The sequence below is a fragment of the Aptenodytes patagonicus genome, chromosome 10, assembly GCF_965638725.1.
Source record: "Aptenodytes patagonicus chromosome 10, bAptPat1.pri.cur, whole genome shotgun sequence".
NCBI lineage: Eukaryota > Metazoa > Chordata > Aves > Sphenisciformes > Spheniscidae > Aptenodytes > Aptenodytes patagonicus.
Genome location: NC_134958.1, coordinates 5,823,821 through 5,850,999, shown reverse-complemented (window position 1 = coordinate 5,850,999; position 27,179 = coordinate 5,823,821). Strand labels below are relative to the sequence as shown.

Sequence of the window (27,179 nt, the reverse complement as noted above, 5' to 3'; positions counted from 1 at the left end):
CCCCTGCGCTGCAGGGAGTCCGTCTCGCCCCATGTGGCCCCGCCGCACAACACGTCCCCCCCCTGCCGTAGGCACACACCCGCCCCTGGGGACGGCGCGATCTCCGCAGCCATGAGGGCGGGCAGCCCCCGCCGCTCTCCCCTGCGCCCCAGGGTTCGTCCCCGGTCGGCGGGGGCCGCCGGCCGCGGGCCGGAGGGGGCGCGACGCCGACGGCGGGGAGAGCCGGGCCGTCCCGGGCGAGGAGCCGCCCTGGGACCGCGTCGAGCCAGAGAGCCGGGAGCCCTTGGCGGGTTTCTCAGGCTGCAGGAGTCCGGCTGCCTCCTCTCACTCCGGGTTGTTGCCGTTGGGTGTAGGCACTGCAGGAACGAACAGTTTTGCATAAGCATACGCGGTCATATGGCAAGAGAAAGAGAGAGGACGAGTTCCCCTGCCGAAGCCGGGCGGGAAGGGTGGCAGTGGGGCAGCGGGTTTCGGCCGCACCGTGCAGACCTGTGTCTGCCCTGGGAATTGGCAGGAATATTTGCTTTTCCTGCCTGTATATTGGCCAGGTTTATTGTCGGGAAATAAAACCGGCTTGCGAGGCATTGCTTGGAACCAAAACAGGGTGTCGAACGTGACCGAGGGCACCTCAGTGTGTGTAGGGTCTTTACCATGTGTTTATTTTCTTGCCAAAGGATGCAATAAATACTTCCTGTTAATGCTACGTTCGTTAAGAGAAAAAACTTACTAAAATGTTCTCTTTCAATTTTTCGTGAGGGGAGGCATTCCCTGACAGTGTGTTATGTGTCTGTGAGATGCAACATCTATTTTGTTGAGTGCGTGATGAAGTAAGATGGGTTTGGGTGAAATGCCATAGTACATACTTTGGAGAGGTACTTGGATCAGCTTAGTGTTGGATCAACAAGCATTTGACACTGAAAATAAGTGGGACAATGGATCTTACACTGGGCTCAATACTAATGAAGAATATTTTATCAAAGGTGGATTCCAGTTTTACTTGTTTTAGTATGTGATCACATTTTGTCTTTTTTTTGTAGAATCGGGTTCAGTTCTGACAGTCAAGGGCTTGCTTGAGTAAATGCCAACTAATGTTTAAAGGTTGTTCTTTAGATTAAATCCTGCTGTAGTTGGTCATGTAGTTGTCATACTGGAAGTAAATATTATGATATAAACAATTAATTTGGTTCAGTGTGTGTCAATAAAGTAAGCAGGAACAGATCTTTGCCCATCAGATTAAGTTTTAATTTCTGAAATCTACATATTAAATGAAAATCAATATTTAATGGAAGGTTATTAAATGAATATTATTTAGCTTCCAGGATACCATGTCATGCATGATAACAGAGAGTTTCATTGTATGTGCACACAGCTAGAATCGGTGAGCTGTTTTGCGGACAAAGTAGGATACAAACAGCCTTTTTTGACTTAGGTTTGGTTTGCCATTCTCCTATCTGCTCCTCCAAGCTATGCACTGAAGGAACAGCCCTGACCACTTAGAGGTCTATGCTGAAACCACTGAATAGTAGTAGAGCCTGGTGGCCCTTTTGCACCAACCATTTCCACTTTCTGTTTTCACCTGCCTGCAGCTGAAGCCACAAAAAGATGTGGTTGCAGGAGGTATGGTATGCACGCACCACAGAGCAGCCTCAGAGTAGGGCTTCACAGTTCTTCTCCCGTGACCACTTTGTGAATTTAGAGCGCGTTATGGGATTATTGAAGAAACAAAAATATGAGAGAAACGAGAGCCAAGCGTGTTGGCATCTCTGTGCAACGATCTGATGCAGTTAAAGTTGACCTGCAGTGTGGTCCTCAAACTCTCTTAAGCACAGATTGTCGGTCCGCTGGAAGGATGAGGAAACGTGTTGGTTTCCTGAAGTGAACCAATACCTGCTTCTGCAAGGCTGAGGTTACAGAGCATCGTTTCACTCCTCGTCTAGGCAGTTGGAACAGATCTGAGCTGAAAGACAAACTCGCTGGCTGTTAATGATCCTCCCACATTTTCTGTGCGTGAGCGTTGCTGTCAGACAAATGTAGCTATGCATGGACGAAGTAAAAATGAGGAGTTTTTGAGCTGTGAAGAGGTGAGGAAAGGAGACCTTCCATCTGTAGTGTAGTGCTGTGTTTGATCTTATCACGGACAGCAGAAGATAGAGCTGCATGAAATACCTTGATTTATGCTGTGGTTTTTTTAAAGTCATAATCTGTTGCTTTTGTTATTTTTTTGGATTAACTGCAAAGCAGAGAAACAATCGAAAGCTGTAGCGAGAGGGTTTTAATACTGCTATTTTCTCTTGGGGCCAGATCCTCAGCTGGAGTAACGTGAAAGTAGCCCTATTAATATTGGTGAAGCTGTGCTGCCTTATGCCGGTTGACTTTCTGATCCGCGATGTTAGGGGAGCACAATAGAGAGATTAACTTGTTAAGCATCTTTAATGATGATTAGAAATTACAATATGATTAAATTTTTATTAAGCAATTGTCTGGGGTTCTAATAACAGTTGATAATTTAGGCAGGACATTAACTTGCAGCTACCACAATACAAATACATGTGATTTTAGTCATAGTCTAGGTAGTGGAATGGGGATTAGCGGAGACAGAAAAGCTGGGTGTTCTGTAATTCTGGATGTGAAAGTCTTTCAGTGTGGGATCTCCTGGTACAGAACCATGCACTGCTCTGCAGCATCATCTTCTCTCTCACGTTAGATGCAGATTTATCCATTTTCCCACTGATCTTTTTTTAATGGAGAGTTTGAGTTACGAAAGTTCATGGGAGTGGGAGCAGTCTGTAGCCTGTCCTGGCTAGGGCTTACAGGAATTGCAGTATCGGGGACCAAATCATGGTGGGGGTAAGGCCACCTCTGTGGGGTTCCTGGGCTGTGCTAGATCTAAACCGATAGGTTTTTTGGTGAAGGTGTTTGTCCATAGCTGCAACTAGACATCGCACTGACAAAACTGGGGGGCTCTGTGAGATAGTCTTCTTTCTTTCTCTTCTTGCATGCTTAACCTTGGGAATGGGATCTAGTTAGAAGTACTTTGTTCGTTTGTCGTAATCTGGATGACTCACTGAAGTGTGAAACAATACAGGTGTGTGGGAAGCTCATCTGCATTGGCACAAAGCATCAGAGTTAATTTATTTCCTCCTGAAATAAGATTGGCATATTAAATGGGATTTAAGAACAAAAAAATTATGGAGGTGTAACAAGCATTTAATAAATTACTGCTTGCAGCAAAGTAACTTAGTGCCATGTCTGTTTTAAATGTATATATTTTTGGAAGGCAAACTTGTCCATAACTGTTGCTACTTTGGGGTCAAATTTTGCTTAACTTGCGGTGCAGTACATGATGTGGTGATTCTTGTATTAGCCAAGTTGGGATGAAAACATAAAACTGTTAATGAATACAGTATTTTCTTTTCCTGAGACATTACTTGGTCTTGGGTGACGAGTTCCAATCTGTCTCTGTCTGATGGATGGTCCCAGAGTGGCAACTTTCTGCCACGATCAGGTGATGTGGAATGAACTGGTTGTATCCTTTCAGTTCTTCCTGGTGAGGTATCTCTAGAGGGACGGGCCACCCTGGGTAGTACCCACAGATGTATTGCCAAGTGCCACAAACTCGTAAGTCAAGTCAGCAGAAATCATGAGATTTCAGAGTTTTTCTAGAGTTACGCTAGAGGGCAGATCCCTTAGGATGCATTTTTGGCTACATTTTAAGATTTTGTGAATCCTTAGGATTGTATTCTTATATTTAATTGAAAAAAAAAAAGTAACTGGGTTGTTCACATAATCACTAAAGCTCCTTTCGTGATTTCTTTTTAAGCAGAGAGCCCAAAGTCTAAAGGTATGGAGAACAGCATGTCCCCAGAAGGGCATCTACTAGAGATGTGTTGAGACAGAGAGAGGTGGTGGGCCAGGAGAGAAAGGAGTTGCTGTGGCTTAAGACATTACTATTACAACCACAGTAGCTGACGGGGGATACTTTTAGCCTATGGCTAATCCAAGATATAAAAAAACTGGGGTTGAACCTTGAAGAAAGATGATTAAATAAGCTCTCTTTACTTTCAGTTTGTAATGAGTTAACAGCAAATTTTATGTCACACCAGCGAAAACTTGTAACTCAGCCCTGCATTTAGGCTCTTGGTTTAGGCAAGTGCATTGGGTTCCAGGAGCTGGTTTTGTTTGTATGTTTGTTTGACTTGGGAGTTAAGTGGAGATAAATCATTCTCCCGTTTCAGCTGGACATTCTGGGAACCAAATCATCTGTAAGCCAGGCTTACGTTTGTACTCAAGTTACTGAGATATTAAGTGCTGTGGACAGATTTTCTTGATGCTGCCCGTTCCATATTCCCCAAAGGAACTGGCTTTCTGAAGTTGACAATCTGGCCATTCTTTTCTTTAGCTTTCATACAGCTTTGAAATTGGTGATTAAAAAAAAAAATCTACTTCAGTGTTTTAGATTTCAAAATTGTCTATTCAACTCAGAGCTCAAAAGTTGTTGTGTTTTATTACTACAGTAGTAACAGCTTTGCCGTTCATTACAACATAGACTATCCAGTAAATTCCAAAATCAATTTAACTGCATCCTGGGGAGTAAATGGAGTGTTCTAGTGATGGAGGTTATAATGGGCTCTGATGTTTCTGGGATGAAAAAAAGTAGTCTTCTTTCTAAGGTAATGTTAAAACAAAGGTCTCAAAAATGGAACACTCGTTAGCTAATGGGAGGTTTAAATTGCAGATCTTTTTCTTCTCGTATTTTTGTATCTTTCTTACTGCAGAATTGGTCCTTATTTCAAACTGTGGTATGAGATGATAGTGCCTCTTGAATTGTTCTGTGATAATGTTTTGTGCATCAGGACTGTGTACCGAACAGTAACAGCATTGAAGAAATGTCATTTTTTGATATTTCTAATATATAGGACATACAAAAGATTTCATTTCAGGATATCTCTTCTATCACAGAATATTTATTTAAAATTTGCATATGTAGCTTGTGGTTAGTTCCAAATATTTTTTCAAATAGAATAATGTTTCCCCGTGCCTCTTAATAAAAATGCAAAACAAAACAGATATTGCTGATCCCTGTAATACCAGATGGTGGTATTTGCTGATTTTTCTTTCCAGTAAGAAAAATTGCTATAGAGATTAGGTAGCAAAGGAAAAAAAAAATAGCCTTTTGAAAACAGTCAAGGCAAAATAACACTGTTGATGTAGTGATTATTGTTATTAAGAGGACAAAAATGGGGCTGTCATTATGAAGATGTATTCAGAGATTATGCTTAAATGGCTTGTGAAGATCAGATATGTGTGTCATTTAGGGTAATTTTGGGGGGCTTGCTGCTTCATAACTGACAAGTAAGAATGGAAAATGTCTTAATTCAGTGCTACCTGCAGAAAGTACAATGTTATTAAAATTTGCAATAGAAAAGGGAAAGAGAGGTCTTGAGTTTAAGACATGAGAATTTAGATCTTGGGTCTTGTTGTAGATCTCTGGCAGATTTTCCAGTCTATCTATAGCAAAGTGTCTTTGGGTGGCCAGCAGTATTTAGAGATAGATGAATCAGCTCCGGATGAGCTGTTCTGTCTAGCCAGCACTGTGGAGTGCAGAGACGCTGCCGTGGGTGCAGAAGTGTGCAGATACCAACCTAAGCTACATTCTTTTCTTGACTGTAAGAGTGTGCTCAATAAAGGTTATGCGGGAAAGAAATCTGCAAAGATAGCGGTGCTCCTTCACCCGTTCTGTAAGAGAATTTGTGCAAAAAATTAGATTTGCTGGACGATACAGGCAAAAAAATTGAAATTTCAGAAATCTTGAGTGGGTGCTTGCTGTATAAACAATTGGTACAGTTTACTTCTTGCTAACAGTATTTCCTTTGTTCGGATGTAAAGCATTTCCTGTCACCCCATCTGTATCAATCATTCTGTCAAGTGAGGAAAAGAAAAATTTTCTAAGGCTGCATTTGTATGTTTTAGTTAGCTTCTGGTTATAATCTAAGTAAGATAGATGCACATTGTCAGCAAAGAAAAAACTTCAAAAAATTAATCGTTCATCATCTTCCATTGTTCAAAATAAAAAGCCAAATGAAAATTAATTCATTGAGTAAACCCACACGGACCAAATACCCACTTTTTGGCTACTCCAGAAGGAGCTACTTTGTCACAAGATACTACAGGATTTCAGCAAAATCTGGCCTTTAAAGTGCATAAGTTACATGGTTTGAAACTTCAGTACCAAACATAGAATGCCAATTTTTTAACAAGAGCTGATTCAAACTTTAATTTGGATAGTCAAAATTTCAAACGGATCTCGGTTTTATTGTTTACATGGATTAATGGCCGTAGTCATGCAATGGCTAATGAATTAGAAGCTGTTTTCAAGATAGATGTAATTTCCTTTTTTGTACCCAAAGCACGCTAGTGTTCCTTGAGCAAAGCCATCTGCACACGGAGAAAGAGAAATCCTTTGTTTTGGATACTCTACATATTGATGAATGTTTCTAAACTTTCTGCTTCCTTTCTTTTTTGTCAGCTCTTAGTTCCATTTTGCCTTTCTTTAGTATTTCTGTCCTACGGTTTCAATCCTGCTTTCCACTTACGTGCCTCTACCTTTCTTACAAGTCCTGTAACTACTATATTTTAGCTGTGGTGCTATGCTGAGCTATGTATTGACTTCTCAGTTACTGTTGTTTAAATGTAAATGAATCCTGGCATTGTACTGGTGCTGCTCCCAAGTCTTTCAACAGCTTATAAATTCAGACTTCAGTCTATAGGTAGCATCTGAAATCCCCCTTAAAGAAAAGTGGTACTTTTTCTGTTGTAGGTAGCGATTGTGCTGTATTCCATGTAACCCAGCAGGTACTGTAAGGTATAATCAGTTGGCTCAAATTAGGAGCCTCTATTAGCTTACATCTGCCCTAGATGCATACATGTTGCTGTTCTGTTCAAGGACAGCTCATAACATTCGTTTCAAATGTTTAGATTTGGGCTGCTGCAGTTTTTCCATCTAAATGTCAACTGCATGTGACAAATAGAATAATATAAAATAATTATAATTTTTTCTCTAATCAGGCAAAAGGGGTGTTGAATTGTTTAATTACTGGCTTTGCCAGCATGCAGATGGGAAGGGTTTTCAGGTAAGTTGCTCGTACAAAATGCCTGAAATGGATAGTAATTAACAACTGGCTCTTCATTGGTATGTTAATTACACTGCCATTTGTCCTGGTGCCTGTCCTTGTTTAAATGTTCAGTTGCACTGAACTGAAGCGTTCACTTCCTGGCAAACACAGAGTGTATCAGAACAGTTTGACTCTCAGATATATGCAAATATTTTATGGGAAGAGGCATGCCAGTAAATCAATGAGCTGCAAAGAACAAAAACACTGCATATTTGTATTCCTCAGAGGTAAAAGCGAAACCTGTTTCTGTGGAATATACAGACCAGATTTTGAAAAATGGTCTCCAGTACTTTCCCGGTAATAATCAAGAGCACAGTTTCATGCAAGGAGATAATTTTAGGGTCTTTACTGCTGACTCTTTCTGTTAGTAAAGGTAGGTGGACATCTGGGTGCTGTTGCAATGCATGTATTTTTAAAACTGTATTACCTGTAATATCTGGATGGAAAATCAAACTGAACTGGAAATGCTTTTAAAACTCAGGATAAAACTGATTATTTTGAATGCAGGGAGAGTTAAAGTAACTTCTTATGAATAGATCGCATCAGTAGTCTCAGATGTTACTTAACTTACAGTTTAATTCTTTTGAGAATGCAGATTGTCTTCTGTTATTTGGATGGTGCTTTGCAGAGTGCGTCCCCAGTCTCCAGATACTACTTCAATAAGTAAAAGCAGACTGCATCTGGCATGACTCTCTAAGTTATTCAGTAATGTCCTGAACAGGGGCAGGCTGGTAAAGTTACGTGGCTGACCAGCATGTCAGTATGAAGCTAGTATTTTAATTTGCTAAGCTTCTGTCACGTGGAAGAGGTTGATCTGCCCAATGCACAGTGACCCTCAACACATGACAGAGGTCGACCCCTGAAATTAGGTGCTGATTGTAACAGTAGCTGTGGGAAGTGGATTACAGTCATAAAATTAGCTATAAAATTGCACTAGCTACTCTGTGTCACTGCCCTTTGAGTCATGTTTGATCTGTTTATTGACAAAAAACTTTATTGCTGTTGGTACTGTAGAGCCAATATGGCCATGGACGAGCTGGATTTCCATTGTTTCGTGTCCAACAGGCAAAGTTGCTAGCTCAATTTTGAGTCCAACTTTAAAGACTTAAAGGACTGTTAGCTGGAAAAGCTTGATTTTGAAATGCTAAATTCTTGTGTTAACAACCACTGAGAGGCAGCTCATTTTACAGCAGTCTGTGGAGGCTGGCCCTGTGGGAGAGTTTGGGAAAACAGAGGTCAGTCCAATGACTACTCCTGTGAGTCATGTTCATGTCATAGTATATGGGGACACCAATGGTTTCCTCAGATTTAATTTTTTTTTCTTTTGAAAGCATCCTTAAGAGATCGCCTGGCCTTCTGTGTATAGCTCTGTCACCCTGAAAATGCTCTGCACTTTCTGTAGTGGGTGGTGGTTTGACCAGTAGAAAACAAGGCTGTATAATGAAAACTTCCCTTTATTTTTACGAGATTTTCAGCGGCCTTAGGAATACAATGGCAACTTATTGGAGCTATGTAAAGGTTTCAATGTTTCTGAGATAAATGTTCCTCTGCTAATTTGCTTTGTTGCTGTTTTCATGTAAAACAGAAATTTTTTTCTGGTTCATGGAAAGAAAAAAAAAAAGTTTAATTTGCTGTGCAGTCGGGTTTGTGGGAACAGCAATTGCGTCTTAGCTGCATTGTATTTTTGCTTACCAGTGAAGGTTTGAAGTATGCATTTCATTGTTGAAATTAAAGTAAATGAACCATCACTAAGAAAAATAAAGGAGCGTTTTCAAACTCTCTTACGAGGACTGGAAAATAAGAATACTTTCTGAATGCATGGGCACATTTCAAAGGTGGACTAAAGTCCTAATAATTATTTGTCAGCTCCTTTCTTGTAGACATCTTACCAGACCAAAGTTTCTGTGCAAATAACTTCGGGGGTATTCAGACCTTCGTTGACTGTGAAGCATAGTTTAGATGGAAGAGGTGTCTGCACTGCAGGAGGACCGATGCCTCCTGCGGTGGCCGGGACCTCCTGCCTGCCAGGTTCTTGGAGATTACCATCCATGGTCCTGAAAGGGCATGAGGGGCTGTGTTCCACCTCGGCTGGACCACAGCCCTGGGGTGAATTAAGGCTGATGGAGTGGATTTGAGCTACATATCTGAGTGATGACCCTTAGCGGTTGAGGTGTTGAGGACTTCTGTTCTCCTGGCTCTGTCATCATGGTGGTGATCTCCAGCAAAGGGGACAGTGGACTGCTGGAATTAAGAATGTCTTAAATGAATGTAACAATCTTCGCCAAATGCCACGTGTTGAGGCCTGCAGAATCCAAATTTCGCAGTTCCTACACAAGTCCTTAAAAAATGTGTAATGTCTCTGTAGATTCTCTTCCAGAAACTCTTTGCATCTATGAGTTAAGGTTTTTCCAAGTGAAACTGTTTCTCTTGTTACATACTGGACTGGAGTCTCACTAAGAACAAAAAGTGCTAGATCAGACTCGTGTTACATGGAACCCCTCTCCAAAAATCGCCTGTCCAGACATTTTGGAATAAAGTATAAAATTTCCATTGTGGATACTTACAGAATAAGACAGCAATAGAGAATTTTCTTCCTTCTTTGTTGTTAATGGGCATTGTGAAGTACCTAGGTTTATACGAGTCTTTGGGGCTCCTTGTAGTTTATTCAAGCTTGAGACTTGGTTCTTTAATGATCGCAGCTGTTGGTTTTCTTTCCTCTAAATTAAACTGAGTGTTTCTGTACTTGCTGTACTCTGTGATGTCTTCCTGATACAACAAATGAACCTGTGCCTTTCTGAGATGTAGTAGTCTTCTGGTTAAATATCTCTTGACACTCTTTCACTCTTCAAACAGGCTAACATCAAATGTTTCCAAATTGTTTCCTGACTCAAGACTTAATCTTATTTTTTTAATGGTGTTGTCCTTCTGCTTCTTAAGCCCTTTAGTTCTGAACTGTAAATGGGACCGAGGCTTATGATTGTTTTTAACAGTTTAGTGAAAGCTGCCAGTCTGAATATGTTTCGCGCTCCAAAGTTTTCCCTTTTGTTACTTGTGTTTCTCCCTCCAGGTTCCATGCATGTTTTAAAAAAAGAGGCTGTGTAAATATGTGAGTAATGTTTGAGGTTAGGCAGCTGTAGGATGGCACTGTAAAACAAAATCTTAGTGCTGGGGTACAATACCTTAATTAAAAGATGGGTGGTTTTACTTGTTGGCATTTTGGTTGAGTAGAATCAGTTGGAGATGTGTGAGTGGGTGGAAAGAACATTAACATGAAGTTCATGCTGAATTATGTTTTGCTTGAGGAAAACTATTCATTAGTCTCGTAGCTGGCACATGCCTTTTCATTCCTTCTCTAAAGTAGTATCTGACTACTTCCATGAAAAGGTTGATATGACATTAAGGAATTGGTTCTGCCTCATCTACTGATGATGTGCAAAAGCCTTTCTGCCCTTGGCAGAACTGAATTAAGACACAGGCAACATGCCAGTCCTCACTTTGCTCTAGGAAGGGCATACGTGTGGTAGATGTTTCAGGGTATGCAGAGTCATGGCTCCATCTCTTAGAGTGTTACATGTGGTGGTTAATAATGTTGTCTCTGAGTTCAGTTCCGGACCTCATTGTGTCTCCACCTAAACCCCTTTGTTGGTATTGGTTTTTCAAGATGGTCTTAAGGACAAAATGTTCTTTCATCATTGCTAAATTTAGAATGACTGTGGTAATTATGAGTAAGAATTTCAAAGACCAATAAATTCTCATTGTGCAGGAAAATTCTTGGCTGTTAGAAGCTGCCTGCATTTTTCACTTTTATTGCTGGCTGGCTATCTCACGTCTGAGACCTGACCAGGGAAAGAAGACAGTCTTGTGGTACAGGCACTGGACAGGGTTCAAATTTACTACAGACTTCCTACTTAACCTCTGACAAGTAATGTCTCCATGCCACAGTTAAGTCATCTGATTTTTGTTTCCATTTCTCTTACCTCCAGTTTGCACGTCCTGTTTATAAGACTATGTATTCTGGGATGCTTTTTTCATATGCATCTGTTAGAAAATGACATATTTGTAGGAGAGTGTGGAGTGCCTATCCTGGAGCAAGCAGAGAGTATTTTTTTTTTTTCATTGTGATGTACTAATTGATAATGTTTTAATAACAGACTTTTATTGCAACCACATTTATGTTGGATTAGCAAACATTTTTTTCTCCCTTTGGGAAAAAGAAGAGATAAAAAAGCAGAATATACAGCTTCTTTCTCCTTAGAAACAGTAGATATTATTTATTCCAGGCACATGAACAACCATTAATTTGTATTTTCTTTATACAGTAGGTATGACTTTGGGATAATGTGCTTTTTTAAGTGTCTTGGCAAAATATACACATGAGTATAGAGGGATAGCTATTTTAGTGCTGAACTACCAACGATCCACCTAGCTTTAAAGTCTTAATATAGGCTTTACAACTTATTTCTTGCTGTCTTGACTTATAGTTGCTTTTGTCACTTAATTTGCCTTTGCAAACACATTAGTTTGTTCTCTGCTGGTTACAGCTTGAATTAAGATTGAGAGCAAAATATTCATTGTTTCATACACGAAAGAAATGATCAAACTATATGAAAAATACAGTTACACGGAGTGAAAATTATGAGATAGTTTTCAAGCGTTCATTGTGTGTTTGAGAGTTGAATTTAGAAAGTAGGAAAATGCATTATATGGGAGTATTTGGTTGGTATGTTAACTTAAACAGCTCTTTAAATCAAGTCAATGAGCTGTCACTGGAAGTAAATACATTTTCAAAAATCAAATCATGATTCTTTCTAATGTTGAAATGTAATGATAAAGTATTTGTGGTGATTTCTTGGTACGTGCATTTGGCTGCCACCAGTAGTTTGCTTTGTTGTGTAGAGTCCCTGTCATAGCTTGAACCTGATCGCCAAGTTTGGCATTCAGAGTAATTTTATATGTCCTTTGTACTTGTCTGTGCTGCTCTTCAGTCAGCAAATATCAAATCAAAAAACTTAGTTTGGTCAATATTTACAGACAAATACTCAGCTTGTTTTTTGACAAACATCCAGTTTGTTTATAGTGAGTTTTTTTCAGTACCATTCTTCACTTCCGTATTTGATGTATCCACAGAACTGTCTGTATACTTTTGGGAACAAGTGGCTTGTAATGGATGTCGAATCATGTTTAATATGAATATGGGGACATGGAAAAATAATGTTTTGTTGTTATATGTTTTCATTTGTTTAGTAGTTCACTGGTAGAACATCCAGTGAATTCTTGTATTTTGTAATTCTGAAAAAGTAGTAAGAGCATGGCCATTACAGCTGATCACTTCTTGAAAGCCTAGCAGAGCTTACCTGGAAACATAATTTTCTCTCTTATTTTAAAATCGGTAATTTTAAAAAGCAAATTATGAGATTCAGTATTATAAAAGCTGTTCAGGAAATAGCTCTGTGAAGAAGTTAAGCAGAAAAAAGTGTTCCAAAATTCATGAGAAATTCTTGGGTGTGTAGTAAACCTAAAGTAACACTAAGGAATCTTCTGCAGCAGAGCATAGCAGTATTTTGTATTTACTACATGCCTATGAAGGTTTCCCTTACGCCATAACGTTGGGGTGTTCTATTTGGAGCATTTGTGGGAATTAAAACTTCTAGAAAGTAATGCAAAAAAATGCAAATGCAGCTACCTTTGAACTTCCAAAAGCCTGTGGGCTTTTATTATTTTTTTTGTTCTTTGAAGACATGAAAGATATAATACGTGAAATTACCTAAAAGGTGGAATGTTCTAAACAGCGTAATTAATGGTCCTGGGGCAGTGAAAGGTAGAAAAATCACTAAGACCTTTATTTGTAACTTTTTTTTGCTTGCAGAAAAATTCAGGTTTTGGGAAACTCATCTTCAAAGACGAGGGTAGCTGCCAATGCGGGTTGGTCTGTCAGAGCAGTTAAGGTTTCAGAAGATGTTCTGAAAGTTGTCCTCTGCCGGAGGTTAAACTGAACACATCCATATCTCTGATAGGTGCCAGCTGAATGTTGTGGGAAGGCTCGTGTACTCTTTTCAGGTGGCTTTTCAAGGTCCAGTTTGATTTGAATCTGGAATTTTCTTATCCACAGCCCTTTTCCATGGTCTGAAGGCTGGACTATAGTGCTTCATAACCTGGGCCTGGAGTTTGGAAAAATAATGGTTTGGAGTAATAGATTACACAAGCAGTCTATTCATTTGTACATCTCGTTTGAGTCATATGAAGTTTTTGATCCTTGTTGCTGCTATGGGAAAGTGAGGTTAGCTGTTTTCTCCCATCTCTAGAGAAAAAAAAAATAAAAGAAATGTTAATCAGAAAATCTCTTTTGACTTACTTGAAAGTAAGTCCCTTATCTGAACTTGAAAGTTCAGTAAGGGATAAAATGAACTGAATATTTGCTACGCAAGGCTCGGGCTGGGTTTTCAAAATGGAGTTAAATGTGGTTTTTCCCCCCCACAATTTTTAGACAGAGAACGTTGCATTAGAAATTGTGAGGAAAGGGAGAAGTACTAAACCACACCCTATTTTTAGAACATGTTTTGTGATGCATAGTGATATTCTTTTTAGGGTGTTTCACATAAATACTCTTATTCTTGGTAATAAATTGGGACGTGGAAACACCTGAATGGCCAATTAATTATCGTAACATGAAATAAGCATCATTTGCTTGTTGATCAAGCAGAACTGAAGTCATTAGTGCTATCAATAAAATAGTGTTTAATGAAAACAATAGCATTCTGATTACCCAACAGTGCCCAAGGACACTGTAAATATACTGATAATTAAGTATTTGGTAATGCAAGTTGCTGTTCTGAATGAAATTTAGAATTAACGTACCCTTCTGAAGCACGCTTAAAAAAAAATCTTTGTAATAAATAATAAAGGCATTTGAAGGACATGAGTAAGTAATTTTCAATGAATAATTTAAATCAGAGTGGTCTAAATTTTACATCTTTGTAGTTGGACTGTGTTGTTCCTGAGCTTTCCGCAGCTGGCGGGGAATGGATGTCTCCGTATGTGTGGGTGCACCACAAAGGCCTCAGGTCTTTGACCCCAGCATGGTCAGTGGCTTGCAGGGCAGCTCGTGGGCCACCACCACAGCAGTAGTGATTGGTTTAATCTGAGGTAGTTTGACAGTCACCACTTCCTCAGAAATACTTTGTGCAGATCTTTCACAGTCTTCCTCACCAGCCCCTCCATGGCTTGGCTCAATAAGATGACTACCAGAGATGATTTCTCCTGGTGATTGACCCATGCTTTGTTGTAGTAGGCAGGTCAGGTGCAAGATAGCACTTCTGTCTTGGTCTGGCTCCTTGGATTTTCAAGTTTTTAAATTTAGGATGAATTTTATAAATACTTGCACCTGTGAACTTAGACAATGCTTACTGTACTTGTCCACCTCAATGAAAATGGATTATAAGGATATTTATGTGAAACAATTGTAAGAAGGGACCAGGAATGAATTAATTCACAGAACATCTCTGTGCATTATTTAACAAATATCTTGTCAAAGTTCTTCCAACTTGAACCGAGAGTTATAGTCATAAATACTGCCTTGCACGCTCATGAAATCTGATAGCCGACTTCTGTTGTAGTTAACAGAAAATATGGACAAGAATCAAGTGATGTTGGCTCTCAAGTCACATAAAATGACTTCCATGTGAATTCTTTGCATTTCTGGGTAGGGAGGAAAAGTAAAATAGTCGAGAGAAGGTTTTGGATTCCTGGGAAAGCTAGGCTACCCCTGATCTGCGTTTGGTTAAGATCAGTTTTGGCCAGTGTTGTAGGCAGATTTATGACCCATTACCTTTATTTCATTGCATGTTTACACCTGTTCAGTATGTTTTATGTAGCTGATAGGAGTTTAGAGCACTGTCATCTTGTTACGGTGTAAACTCTGGAGAACCACAGTATTGGTCTCGGTGGAGTTTTTCTTGTGTATACCATTGTAAGTATTTTAATAGCAGTTTCAAAACAATTTCTGCAAATTGACAGTTGAACTTGTAAATGAACAAAATAGATTTGCGATGAAGCACAGCTATTTGGTCAAAATCTAAACCAGCTTCTATTGCTGGAAAAAAATTGCTAGATAGATAGTAAAAGCCAGACTTTTTGATAGAAGATAATAGAAGTATTATTTTAAAATAAATAATTTGAAGATGAGTGAATAAAAATGAAGTCTCAAATGATGACATAGTAACTACTCAATAGTTTATCTGCACTCGCTGTTATTATTTATTTATCATAAAACAATTGCATAGGACTTTATAAAAGGACATTTGCTTGTAAACATCTTTGGACAATTATCTTGTAGAACAGGGAAATGAAACAAGGTGAGGAGTTTGGGGAAGGACAAATAGCAGTGATGATATAAAACTAGTAATCGGTGATCTAAAGCAAGGCCATACTATGGAAAATGCTTGATTTGATTGTTAATTAAATAAATTAATAGTGGTAGTTGGCTAATTTCTTACCTTTGTAGAAGAAGCACACTTGAGAAATGTTGTATCCCCTGCTCATGATGTAAAAACTGGCTGTCCTGTCCCAAAACAAAGATTTTTCAAGCCCAGCATGACTTTTCCAGCACTGGCCAAGAGCAGGTGCTTGAAGGAGTATAAAATCAGAGCAAGCATGTATGGTGCTTCCCCTGGGTACCTTCCCACCCTCCAGCCATGTGTGACTCAGAGGCTTCTTGAGCCAGACATGACATTTGTATTTTATAGCCCTCAGTGGATTTCTTTTCCACAGTTTTGGACAGGCTCTACTAAAACCCGTATAAGCTTCTAGCATCCACAGCTTCCCATTGCAGGGAGTTTGGGGCATCCAGAGATAGTCGTGACTGGTCAGGAAGGCTTGGCAAAAGTAGCAAGGGTGCAGGAAGATAAAAAAGGTGAAAAGGGGCAAGTTGTGGGACAGTTTGATAGTAGCTGAAACAGTTTCACATTGCCCTTGAGGTGTGGACAGGCTTGGGGTGGCTCCCAAGAGGGGACAAGCAATGCAATGGGAGAAGAAATCTAGGTTTAGATGTTCTGTTTTATACATGTAGTCATGAGGACGGCCAGCAAGGGACATGACATTGAGCAAGGCAGGAAGTGAGGAATGGTTGGATGAGAGGGTTTTTCTTTCTGTGTAGAAAGAAGTCCAATCTCAGCAAGTCTTAGCAATGCGGAGGCAGATGCGACAGAACTTGGACATAACTGGAATCACAGTAAAGCTAATCATAGAATCATTTAGGTTGGAAAGGACCTTTAAGATCATCGAGTCCAACCATTAACCTAGCACTGCCAAGTCCACCACTAAACCATGTCCCCCAGCACCACATCTACTCGTCTTTTAAATACCTCCAGGGATGGTGACTCAACCACTTCCCTGGGCAGCCTGTTCCAATGCTTGACAAGCCTTTCGGTGAAGAAATTTTTCCTAATATCCAATCTAAACCTCCCCTGGCGCAACTTGAGGCCATTTCCTCTCGCCCTATCACTTGTTACTTGGGAGAAGAGACCGACCCCCACCTCGCTACAACCTCCTTTCAGGGAGTTGTAGAGAGCGATGAGGTCTCCCCTCAGCCTCCTTTTCTCCAGGCTAAACAACCCCAGTTCCCTCAGCCGCTCCTCATAAGACTTGTGCTCTAGACTCTTCACCAGCTTCATTGCCCTTCTTTGTAACCCCTCCAGCACCTCAGTGTCCTTCTTGTAGTGAGGGGCCCAAAGCTGAACACAGTATTTGAGGTGCGGCCTCACCGGTGCTGAGTACATGGTGAGGTGCTGTGGGTTGTTTTTTTAACTTGCACTGAAACAAATTAGATTTACCCAGTTGGCTGTTTGCTTTTCTACAGAGCAACAAATCTTACCAAGTCCTTTTAACAAACGATTAGTGACAATCTTGTGGGGCAAGGCCATGTGCAGGTCTTTTGCCTAATTCAGTATTATTGTGCCAGGCTTTACTGTAGCTTTAGCTTGTCTTGCAGCTTCCACTTTACCTCCTGGTGTTTTATGGGATGAAATACAGCAAGTGTTCTGTTTTAAAAAGGGGAAAAAATGTCCTGTACTTGAATATCTAATTGAATGCCAACCAAAACAAGCTAAATGAAACAGACTTGTTAAATGAAGAGTTAATGGGCTGAGCGTGATCTGTCTCTGAGAAACTTGAAGGAAAGCCATTATACTTTATTATTTTTTCATCGTGTTTGTTTGCCCAGGCTGGGCGTGTGCTTCTACAGTTTTTGTGAGTTCATTAATGGGTTAGCTTTGGCCCTTTCTGCGTAACAGAACAGCCATATACGGTATTTGCTAGTTCTGACACTAAGTAAAAATTATGGAAAATAACTTTGAATGTTACCTTCTGTTTCTTGCACACAACTTATAATTATGCAGTTATTTTTGGCAAATACAAAATGTCAGAGGAGGAGGGAGGATCACCATTCGTTTCAAATGGAAATGATGCATAGTTTAGGGAGCCTAATCTTTTTGTAATTTATTTAGTACTTTTGCCACGGGTCACTAATAATATCAATAAAACCAGGGCAAATTAAGGCAGAAAACAGTTAAGTGAAGAATTATGTTGTATCAGTGCATGATCATGTATATAAAGGCCTAAGACCAGGTAGGGTCACATTCAGACAGCATAAATGATCCCGCTGCTGTTGACTGCGGTTTCACTGTGACCCAAGAGAGGCTAAGGATCTGCCTCTCTTCTTTTAATAAAGGTTCCATCAATCCTGAAACAAGCTTTCAAAGCCAGATTTTCATCCTCTCTGCAAAGTGGCCTTTTACAGTGGCTGCCCTCCTTCCCTGCCCAATTTGAATGTGCACTTTCCCACTTGTGACTCTTTATACCTGAGAGACTTGCCAAGTGTTGGAGGCTCAGGTTGCGTTTTCAATGCAAGGCTAGTCCAGGTCCGTTGATTTGCTTCTAGCCCACTTTTTGGTGCACTTCCATACTTCGGATGTGGGAAGTGCTTTTCTTCTAATGTGTCTGTCCATCGTAATCGTGTTGAAGACCTGGGGGCTGTTCCGCATGAGTTAAATCCCCCACTTCTGCAGTGAGAAAGATTTTTCAAATTTTAGAGGCAGGCCAGGTGCTTAGGTTCAAGTGACAGTCTTCAAGTTCATTCTACAGTGAAGATAGAAGCCTTGTTTTAGTTCTGAGAGGGTTTATTATTTTCCAAGACTAGAGACATGCTTTCAGAACAAGAGCCATTAAGGCCTCTTTTTTAATCTTTCCTCCTTATTTTGTATTCCAGCAACCTCTCTTTCGTGATGGGAATGGTCATAGTGTGGCAGGATTTGTCAGCAGTCGGATGTATTGGATTATTAAAGGGAGTACAAGAAATAGTTCATCTAAGCCAGAGGCTGAATAGGTCGAGAAGAGATAACAAGGAATTATGAATGAGAAGTGGAAAAATAGCCAGGGAAAAATGCATGGGCATACGTGAGAAGGTGAATTGGTGCCATGCCGTTTGTCAGCAAAATAGGAGGAATGAAGAAGCAGCTACCCTTTCCCTTCTTCCCAACCTAACCTTGGGTAGTAATGTGCGTCTTTTCTCTGTGCTTCAAGTTGAATTTTTAGTCTATAACAATCTCTGCAGTAGGTGCAGAGGTGTGACTCCAGGTCTTCTTCTGGATCATGCTAAAGGCCATTCTGAGTTTATTCAGTTATATAGGGGTTGTTGGTCATTCAGGTTGAGAAGGCATGGGCAGCGAGCATGAATGTGGTCCGCATCCTTTTCTTATGCCCTGACCTCTGTGGAAATTGTTGTGCCTTGACCACGGGGTAGATGTGGATGAATGGAATTACCAGACGTGACTGGAATGAACAAGGTGATTAGCATGAAAATCGGAATTAAAAATAAGAAATATTGTCAAAGTAGCATTCAGAATCACTTAGGAGTACTATATGAAATCATTTTTGGTGTTACAAATCATAAGATTGACATTTCCACAACTGGGTTTTTGGGTGCCATGCTTTCTCATGCCCAGTTTTGGATGCTTCAGAGGACCCTGATTTTCAGTGTCAGCTGCTCATCCTGCAGGGATCTGTCTCGCATTGTCCCTCAAGCTGAGCACTTAGAGCAAGAATACCCCTAAAGCAGACCAAAACTCTGTCAAGGTCTACTTCTAGTTCTGTGTCTGCATCCCACCTTCTTTTGCACATCCCCATGGTGGTGTTGAACTACAGGGCACGCAAAAAAGTATGGTTTGTACTCCGATTCCAGGACTCCACGAATGGGTTGTGTGGACACGACAGTGAAGTGTGGAGGCACCGTAAAGGATTTCAGCTCTTTGGCTTCAAAGCCTCCTCTCCCAGTCTGCTGATGGGACATATGGTAGATACCTTTTAGATGTGTTACATTGCCCTAACTTTGGCATCTCCTCCAGAGTCACAGCAGAAAACGCAGTGAGCAAGATAACTGGATCTGGCCTCTAGACCACCAGTTAGGCCACTCTCTTAAATGGTTGGTCACTGTCTCTGCTTAACAGTCCGTCCCCCCCAAAATGATCAGCTTAATCGCATCATCTCCCCCCACCCTTCCTGTGTACTTAACATTCACCTGTGATGCAGACGGATGATAAAGCTTTGATTTTAATTTTAAAAAAGGGAGTGTTTCTCTAGTAACTATTTACAGTATGCCCTTATTTTTCTTCAAGGTTATGGGGGGACACCCTCCTCCCCCCCAAAGTACAGGGCATCTTGGTGGAGCGGAAATTTTTAAATTAAGTAGGATTTATATGTTATTAATAAAAGTCCTCCCTATCTTAGTAGCTGTTTCCAGAACCTAAATGGTTAAAGTAGAAAATGTTAGTAATTTTGCTGCAAATAAATTGATCAGTATGCAAGACGGTTGTCACCGGCTGAATCATGGTCCACAGTTAAGGTAAACAGATCTGTGATGACATTTTCTGAGCAGAATACCAATGCTGCTACATTTCTTCCCAGAGGTTTCTGACACTTCTTATATGCGGATAACATTTCTCTCCAAGAAGGTTTTGTTCACAGGAAAGAAATAGCATCTTTGTAAGAGTCTTCCTTAAAGGTGGGATTTATTACATTTCCCGATTTATTTGTTATCGTAATTCTGTTAAGAGCATGGAAAGGAATGTTTTTGCTTTTCTGCATATCCTCTCTGCACAGTAGATCTTTCTGATGTGGAGTCTATTTAAAGTATCTGGCAATGGAATGCAAGTAAAACTATTAACAGTTAGCAGGAACAATGAAAATGTATTTTTTATATTCTCTGAGAGCGAGCTTGGTTTTATAATCTCTGTAGTTAACATGTAAAAACAATGACTGAATATACAGCTAGATTTTTAGCATAGGTGTTTCTGTGAAATATTTTTGGCTACATGATGGCTTCATATTTTCATTGGCATATTCTAAAGTAAGAGATACGATTTAGTTTATTCTTAAATGTCTCTGTGCTAGGCAGAAAATCCCCTTTGCAACTGACTGCAGTCAAAACCTTTTTGCTGAGATGCATCTAACTCCCGTATGACTTCAGGGTATGGAAAAATACAGTTTCCAAAGAAGTTTTTGAAATCTGCTTTCTTAGAACATTTAAAATCTCTGTGTATGATACTGTTCACGGGAGAGGGCACGATCGTATTTCTGTATTTAGCCTTAGTTCCACATTTACTTGGAGGTGATTGACATCTCAGTCGTTCTGTGGATTAGCGGTTGGAAATCTGTCGCATTTGTATTGATAAAAGTAGAATCTCGTTCGTTAAATCAGATGCTGGTGTCTGACTTTAGTCCCGTTTATTACAGTAGATACTGAAGGATGAAAGAGCCCTATGGAGAGCGTGCTCAGGGGTACCTGACATGTAATAGCAAACCTGGAACTGGTCATTAAAGTTAATGTCAGGGATTCAAAGTCCGTTGAAGTCAGTGAAAGCATTTCTCCAGTAGGCTTCAGATTTAAACCTGGCTCTGTCCGTGTCTGGCGTGTGTAGGTGAGAGGAGTATAGCCTGGGATGCCCGAGTGGCTGAAAATAGTGTGGTTAATAGGACCTTTTGTAAGATGGACTTAGAGAGTCTTGTCATGCACAGCGTCTGGTTGTATTTCAAAGCATCACAGCAAGATGTACGGCTGCGGTTTCTGTAGAGGAGCAGAGCAGGAAACACCAGCTCCGGAGCTGCGTGATGGAGGCTGTGAAGATACCTGGCCAAAGAGCTGTGCTTCTCTGGGGGGTGTCTCAGCAAGTTGCAGATTCGAGTCAGAGATGAGTTAGAGCTGCATTTCAGGCAGTGGATCTCGGGTGGGGCTCAAGATTTGAAGTTTGGGCTTAAGAGCCATGGTTTAACAATCCTCCAGGTTCATCCTGGCGTGTTGCACCATCCAGTAATTCCTGCTGTGATTGTGGTTCACGTGTGCTTTCAAGGTATCCTCGTGCAGCATTTAGCTTGCTTTTCACGTTTTATGAAGTGCACAGTAGCTGTTTTTTGTACAGATCTCTATAACAAAGTTTGAGATGAACATGAAATTTATTGGGAATAAATCCCTGTATTTTATCCCTGTATTTTTGATGTACATTTGCAGATTGTCTTTTATTTCAAAAAGTTCCCTGAATATTTTGGGAGTGACCTACATGCAACGCTGGAGGAAAGTGTAATATCCGAGCTTAGAGTGTTCAGCAGTGAAATTAATTCTGGACAGAAATGGAGGGACTAATTCTGCTGCTTTTATATTGAGCATTGACACTATCCCTGGATTAGTGTGGCTCCTCAGGGATCCCCAAGATGAACATGAGTATTAGTGGCAGGATCAGGCCTGTGCGCAGGCATGACAGCGATAAGACAAGAGCTGTTATGTGTCATCTAATTGGAAGAATATCCACTAAAGATTGTGAGTGTTATGCTGGGTTTTATTTTAATAGCATTTGTGTGTTCTTTGGCAGATCTCTTGGTAACTTTCTAACTTTGAAATGGAATACTGCATGTAATTTTTCAGCAGAAGAGTGGTTTCTGTTTGACACTAAGGAACTTCATTTAAATAATTTTTTTTCAGAACACTGCCTTGATGGTTATAGATGATTTTCATGAACATTCAGCCTGAACTTGTTTACTTTCTGAATATTATACCCATATTCTCATGTTTTAATTTTGCGTAAAGTAAGCAACGCTTGTCCTATTTCTGTTGGCAGAAGGAAGGTCCAATCTCGGAAAGAGAACAGCTTGTTTCCTAATGTTCATTGCTGCTGAAACACTTCTGTGAACATTAGTGTTAACATCTGTCTGGATGTGGGTGTAGATGAGCCTGGAAACATGATTGTTGACCAGCATGAGTCAACAAGGCTGGTGAAGGGTCTAGAGCACAAGTCCTATGAGGAGCGGCTGCAGGAACTGGGGTTGTTTAGCCTGGAGAAAAGGAGGCTGAGGGGAGACCTCATCGCTCTCTACAACTCCCTGAAAGGAGGTTGTAGCGAGGTGGGGGTCGGTCTCTTCTCCCAAGTAACTAGCAATAGGACAAGAGGAAACGGCCTCAAGTTGCGCCAGGAGAAGTTTAGATTGGACATGAGGAAAAATTTCTTTACTGAAAGAGTGGTTAAACATTGGAAGAGGCTGCCCAGGGAAGTGGTTGAGTCCCCATCCCTGGAAGTATTTAAAAGACGTGTAGATGTGGTGCTGGGGGACATGGTTTAGTGGTGGACTTGGCAGTGCTAGGTTAACGGTTGGACTTGATGATCTTAAAGGTCTTTTCCAACCAAAATGATTCTATGATTCTGTCCTTTTTTTTTTTTTTTTTTTTTTAATATATATAACCACCTTGACACCTGCTTCTGCAGTGCTGAGCTTTCATACTGGTTTAGGCTACAAAAGAACAGCATAATTTACTTTCAATGGGCTGACCTAAATTTATGTTGATGTAACTTCAGACAATTGCAGGTTACCCTTCTGATTTTTTTTTTTCTTTAGGTTTGTGTCCGATGCACACCCCTTTTTTTATGGTAATAGGCTCCCTGGAGTACCTATCTACCACAACATTTCTAGCTGAGATTTCAGTCTGGGTGTTTTTATTTTCCCATTGTCTCTCTTTCTTTCTTCCTGGAGCATGCACAGACAGGTAGCTTCTCTGGTGCTCAGTCAGAGAAGCAGCTGACTGTTCCATCAGATTTTTCTTCTGGCTCTGCCTTCCCAGATTGGCCCTTTGTTTTCTGAGGTAACATGTTTCTACTTTTCTGACCAGCCCATTTTTTTCCCCGTTGCATCTATAAAACCCTTTTTTATAAATGTAAAAATATCATCAAAGATCTGGTCCTTTTAGATGCTTGTGGATGAGTAGAGATGGAAATAATTTGTGGAGCAGCTCAGATCCATTCCATGGTCTCCCTAGAAGTTCTTGCAGCCTGCAGCAGGGAGCTGCTCTGTTTGTGAGTAGAGTATAACCTCAATCTAGTGGTTGTATTTCTGAGCAACCATCCAACTTCAATACACCTTCTAACAATACAGCTTCTAACACCCAATTGGCTGCAGCTGAGCAACAGGGTCACTTTGTCAGCTCTGTCCCTGAAGTCACCCTGTAGTGCTTTGGTGTCACTGTTTGTACACCAAGACTGTGTATGACGTCCTTCACTGCTGCTCTGGCCGCTCTCGCCGAGGCAGGCCAGGTATGAGTCAGCAACACATGCTCCATGGTGTTGTTGCCCTTGGAGTTGCTTTCTTTGCTGTATTTGCTATGTGGCTTGAGAGAGACCCAACCCTCCCGGTTTCTCCATCTACAGAACTCAGAATAAATCTGTTGTGGCAGGAAAGAAATCTTGGAAAGCTGACTGCTTTTGTTAGCAGTGTATGTCCACCCTTGAGGGTCTTACGAAAGCTGCAATAGGTCACACAATGGTTGGTGTCTCTTTGACATGGGAAACTCTGAAGTGGAAAGGTAAATTGGGTGTCTTATGCATTGATGTACGTGCAGGTCTGTCACACCTTCAGGCTTCTGCAAAATGGAAGGTCTTCCCTCTTAGTTGAGCTTTCACGTGGATTAATGTGTGTGGATCCCCTGATTTTTTTTTTTTTCTTCTTGTGCTTATATCTTGGAAATGGAAATTTTTGAAGACGTCCTTTTAGAGCAGTCAGCTCAATGAGCTTGGTTTCGTTCTCAAAGGACTATGAAGACACAGTTGAAGGCTATTTTGTGTAAGAAGTTACTTTCTTCACTGCGCTGTTTTTGATGTGCCATTCTAGAGATTCAAGATACCTACACAGTAATTCTTCAGCTTATACCTTGATAGACAGATCATCTATTTTCTGCAGAATGTTTTCTTTCAGGTGTTTTTGGACACTGATATAACTGAGCCTGTGGTTTGGTCATTCCTCTAGCCTTTGTTTTTTTCTTATGAAAAATACGCAGTTTCTGGTTTTCCTTACTACTTGAAATTCGCTAACTACCCTTGCCTCTCATGTCTTCATACATTAAAGGCTGAACAGAAGAGCAGAAAAACAACTCATTCTGCCTAGCCACAACCACCTAAATTGGACATCTGATCCAAACTGTCTGTCTAGGTCTCCCTGAGTAGTCATTGGCAAGAGCAAGGGAGCTACAGAGAGGTTTACTCAACCTATTTTGGATGCACCTCTGAGGATGGGATGCGTAGTAGTGCAAGGGTGATGCTTCGTTTCCCTTTTAGTGATCTATAAAGTTACCTGAAATAATTAGCTTTGACTTTTAGACTTTTAAGAGTAGATGAATCCAATCCTTGGCTTAGTTTTTCATCCTCTTTGTTTTAGATGGAGGAAAATGAGGTTATAAGAATTTCTCATCACAATTACAAATACGGTACTGCTTTTACTCTCTCAAAATACTGCCCAGAGCTGATAGGAAATTGTTTTACAATTACTAATTTAAAAAAAATCTGATATCCTTGATGATCTGTACTGAAATGTGTTTCTGAGTGACAGAGACACTTTGCAGGTAGATTTATTATGGTTTTTACCATCTGCTTTAAGAAATGAGTGAGCAGAGTATTTTGAAATGACCTTCAGTTCTATCCCTGAAATGTGAGTTTGAATGTTCCAAGTGAATTATTGGCATTAGACCACTAAGCGTACTTATTCTGGAAATAGTGATTAACCAGTTGTTGGGATGCTCATGCTTTTATTTGTATGGAAATATGCTAATATACATTAATGTAGTGTTTCCACATAGCAGCATCTTTAGACACAGCGGGACTTTCCGTGGTGTGGTGTTGTAGGCAGAGGACTCATTGTATGTCCTTGCACACTTTGTTGAAAAATATTGGATGAGTACTTTGCTCTGTTGCTTTTTAGTTGAAAGGAGTTAATAAAAGTAAATGTACTAGAAGAAATTCATGAAATCAGTGAACAGATAAAATGTTATTGTTTGAAATGCATTATGTTGCATAATGGATTTATGTAAAGTGTGGCAAAGATGAAGTGCTCTCCAGACATAATGAAAGAACATGGATTCCTGTTTCCATAATTGAAGTTCTTTTGTACATATCTGTTGGGAAAAAAAATAGCAGGATTTTTTAACAGATTTGCTTTCCATTAGTAAATATATTTATCTGTAGCTCCAGATACTCAGCCAAGTTTAAAAAAAAAAAAGCTGGAAGGATGATGCATTTTCTTTCAAGATAATGAAATGTTGTGACTGTAGATTTTACCTCCAGAGTGAGTAAAGTATATCTGCATTAAAAAAGTTTTAATTGCTTACATAGTTTACAAGAGTTGCACAGAGGCAAAATGTGCTTAATCCGTGGGATAGGAGAAAAGGATATAAATACATTATATTCCACTTTTCTTTTTTGAAGTGTAATGAACTGTTATTAATAGGTTGTAAAAGTACGTGCCATTAGTGGTCTGAAAACCATTGCGTAAGGTGTGCTCTTGCTGTTCCTCAGATCAAAGATTTGAGGTTTGACGATCTCATTAACCTGTGGCTATACCCAGATGTCGTGGTTTAACCCCAGCCGACAACTAAGCCCCACACAGCCACTCGCTCACCTCTCCCCCCCCGGTGGGATGGGGGAGAGAATCGGAAGAGTAAAAGTGAGAAAACTCGTGGGTTGAGATAAAGACAGTTTAATAGGGAAAGCAAAAGCCGCACGCGCAAGCAAAGCAAAACAAGGGATTCATTCACTGCATCCCCTGGGCAGGCAGGTGCTCAGCCATCTCCAGGAAAGCAGGGCTCCATCACGCCTAACGGTGACTTGGGAAGACAAACGCCATCACTCCGAACGTCCCCCCCTTCCTCCTTCTTCCCCCAGCTTTATATGCTGAGCATGACATCATATGGTGTGGGATATCCCTTGGGTCAGTTGGGGTCAGCTGTCCCGGCCGTGTCCCCTCCCAACTCCTTGTGCCCCCCCAGCCTGCTCGCTGGTGGGGTGGGGTGAGGAGCAGAGAAGGCCTTGACCCTGTGTCAGCACTGCTCAGCAGTGACAGAAACATCCCTGGGTTATCAACACTGTTTCCAGCACAAATCCAAAACACAGCCCCATACTAGCTTCTATGACAAAAATTAACTCTATCCTAGCCAAAACCAGCACACCTGAGCACTGGCAGAGAGATGAATATCGGCCTGGATTTTGGGCTTGGTTCTGCTCTGCAAGGCACCGCACAGACATACAGGAAGCCTTGGGGCTCTGTTAAGTTCAGTCTGGTTCTCTGAATGCCACCAGAATATAAAGAAAGAACAGTGTCACCTGATAATTCATCCGTGCTCTAAACTTTCGACCTCACTGGCAAACTGAGAAGTTTTTGAAGTTTTTTCTTGGTACCCTGGTACCATGATCCACAGCTTCATTTGTCTTGGCAATTCAGCTCTGCATTTCTCTACAGGGCAGTTTAACTATTGTAAAAGGTTGTTGGCCTTCTTCTGACAGCCCCTCTGAGAAGTAAAATTAGAACCATTAGGTAACTTGAAATACAGATGTACCTACCTGTGATTCTCTCTGTCTCTTGAGACACTTGTAAGGGCTATTGACAGAACTGGGCTTCTTTTCAGCGAGCTGTGAATCTGCTGGTCTTTGATAG

General features: G+C 40.6%; 1 protein-coding gene across 6 annotated transcripts in view; it reads left to right on the top strand.

The window, feature by feature from the left end:
- The window catches only part of ARNT2 (aryl hydrocarbon receptor nuclear translocator 2), a 109,186-nt gene that overhangs the window by 137 nt on the left and 81,870 nt on the right, over positions 1 to 27,179 (top strand). For 2 of the 6 annotated variants that reach the window (XM_076347906.1, XM_076347905.1), the window contains exon 1: positions 7,411 to 7,545. The exons of 1 other annotated variant lie outside the window; for it this stretch is intronic. In XM_076347906.1, coding sequence (XP_076204021.1) covers positions 7,449 to 7,545 — 97 coding nt within the window. In that variant the 5' untranslated portion in view covers positions 7,411 to 7,448. 3 more of the 6 variants (XM_076347910.1, XM_076347909.1, XM_076347908.1) reach the window with 3 other exon arrangements.